A 1,731-nucleotide genomic window follows, 5' to 3' on the forward strand; every position below is an offset into this window, starting at 1 on the left:
AAAATACAAAAAAAAAAAAAAAATTAGCCAGACATGCTGGCAGGCACCTGTACTCCCAGCTACTTGGTAGGCTGAGGCAGGAGAATCATTTGGACCCAGAAGCGGAGGTTGCAGTGACTGAGATTGTGCCCCTGCACTCCAGCTTGGCTAACAGAGCAAGATTCCATCTCCTTTTGTTTGTTTTTTGTTTTTTTCTTAGGACTCCATGTCCAGATAAAATAAATAAGGTTCAGGGGCAATAAGGACTGACTTAGTTAAAGTCTTTATGGAGATAGAATGAAGTCATGAGCAAAATGGAAAACCTGCTGCCAAATGGCTCACTTTTTTTTTTTTTTTTTTTTTCTGAGACTGAGTCTTGCTCTTGTGCCCCAGGCTGGAGGGCAATGGCATAATCTCCACTAATTGCAACCTCCACCTTCTGGGTTCAAGCGATTCTCCTGCTTCAGCCTCCCAAGCAGCTGGGATTACAGGTACCCGCCACCACCCCCGGTTAACTTGTATTTTTAGTAGAGATGGAGTTTCACCACGTTGGCCAGGCTGGACTCGAACTCCTAACCTCAGGTGATCCACCAGCCTCAGCCTCCCAAAGTGCTGGGATTACAAGAGTGACCCACAGAGCCCGGCCAGTAATTTCAGCATTAAATGAGCTGGGGAGAGGAGCTGGCAGAAAATTATCCCAACCTCCTCGAGGTCAACGAAGTCCTGCAGAAAACAGCCTCACCCAGAGCCCCTAATTTAGAGAGGAAAAGAATCCAGGTGGTCCGCGGCCAGTCGCCAAAGAAAAATACAAGTCCCAGAAGGCTATGTGGGAACAATAGCCCCCGATACAATAAGCCTATGGCCGCAGGGCATGCTGGGAGTTGTAGTCCCAGACGCCAGCCGGGGCGGACCCTGGGCGCCTACTGGGTCATACCTGGAAATTGCCTACCACGGAGGTGCCCAGGGCACAGAGAAGACCCGTCCATAGGATTAACTGGTTAGGCCACTTTCCGACGCCCCAGTCTCGGAGCTGGTGGTAACGGACAATGCAGATCCACGCGGCTGGGAGGAGAAGGGGGAAAGAAGTAGGAGGGAACCCGTCCTAGACGCCTGGAACCCAGTGAGGGAGGCGAGGGGGGCAAGGTGAGGGAGAAGGCAGCGGACTCCTGGATTCTGGGGAAGGAGGGGTCTGGGGCATGGACCCCCGAGTTTGAAAAAGGAGGAGTCTTGGAGCTCGCTTGGCTAGGCTGCGGAGCACTGAACCGAAAAGACCCGTGCAATATTTACCCAGAGCAGCTCCCACATTGAGCACCTGGCTGAAGATGCAGCTCTGAGGGGGGAAGGATCCGCAGAAGCTGAGGAAGACAAAGGGGTCATCCCGGGTGCTCCAGGCCAGCGCCCCCCACAGCCACCCTCGGGCATAACTACCTGATGTAGGGAAAGCCTTTGCTGAGGTCCACAGTCCTGTTGGCCACTGCAATGGCAAAACTGTGGGGGAATCAGAGTGAGTGAGCGACTCTCACCAACTTTCCCTCTGTTGACCAAATAAACAAGGACTTCGGCCCGGCGCGGTGGCTCTCGCGTGTAATCCTAGCACTTTGGGAGGCCAAGGTGGGTGATTCACCTGAGGTCAGGAGTTCAAGACCAGCCTGGCCATCATGGTGAAACCCCATCTTTAAACAAACAAACAAACAAGGACTTCTAGCCCCCTCCACCCTCATAACAGGAGTCCAGGCCCCCAGCCCCTCCTCC

At 53.3% G+C, this 1,731-nt stretch overlaps 1 protein-coding gene across 5 annotated transcripts in view; it reads right to left on the bottom strand.

Moving 5' to 3' along the window:
* Positions 1-1,731, bottom strand: part of TMEM150B (transmembrane protein 150B) — a 12,471-nt gene that overhangs the window by 7,882 nt on the left and 2,858 nt on the right. For all 5 annotated transcript variants that reach the window (XM_037744996.1, XM_017546556.2, XM_017546555.2 and 2 more), the window contains 3 exons: positions 1,408-1,467; positions 1,267-1,334; positions 914-1,041 (listed from right to left, as the gene is read on the bottom strand). In XM_037744996.1, the coding sequence (XP_037600924.1) occupies positions 914-1,041; positions 1,267-1,334; positions 1,408-1,467 (256 nt within the window). The remainder of the gene's footprint in view (positions 1-913; positions 1,042-1,266; positions 1,335-1,407; positions 1,468-1,731) is intronic.

Source organism: Cebus imitator, unplaced genomic scaffold (genome assembly GCF_001604975.1).
Source record: "Cebus imitator isolate Cc_AM_T3 unplaced genomic scaffold, Cebus_imitator-1.0 Scaffold190, whole genome shotgun sequence".
In the NCBI taxonomy this organism is placed as follows: Eukaryota; Metazoa; Chordata; class Mammalia; order Primates; family Cebidae; genus Cebus; species Cebus imitator.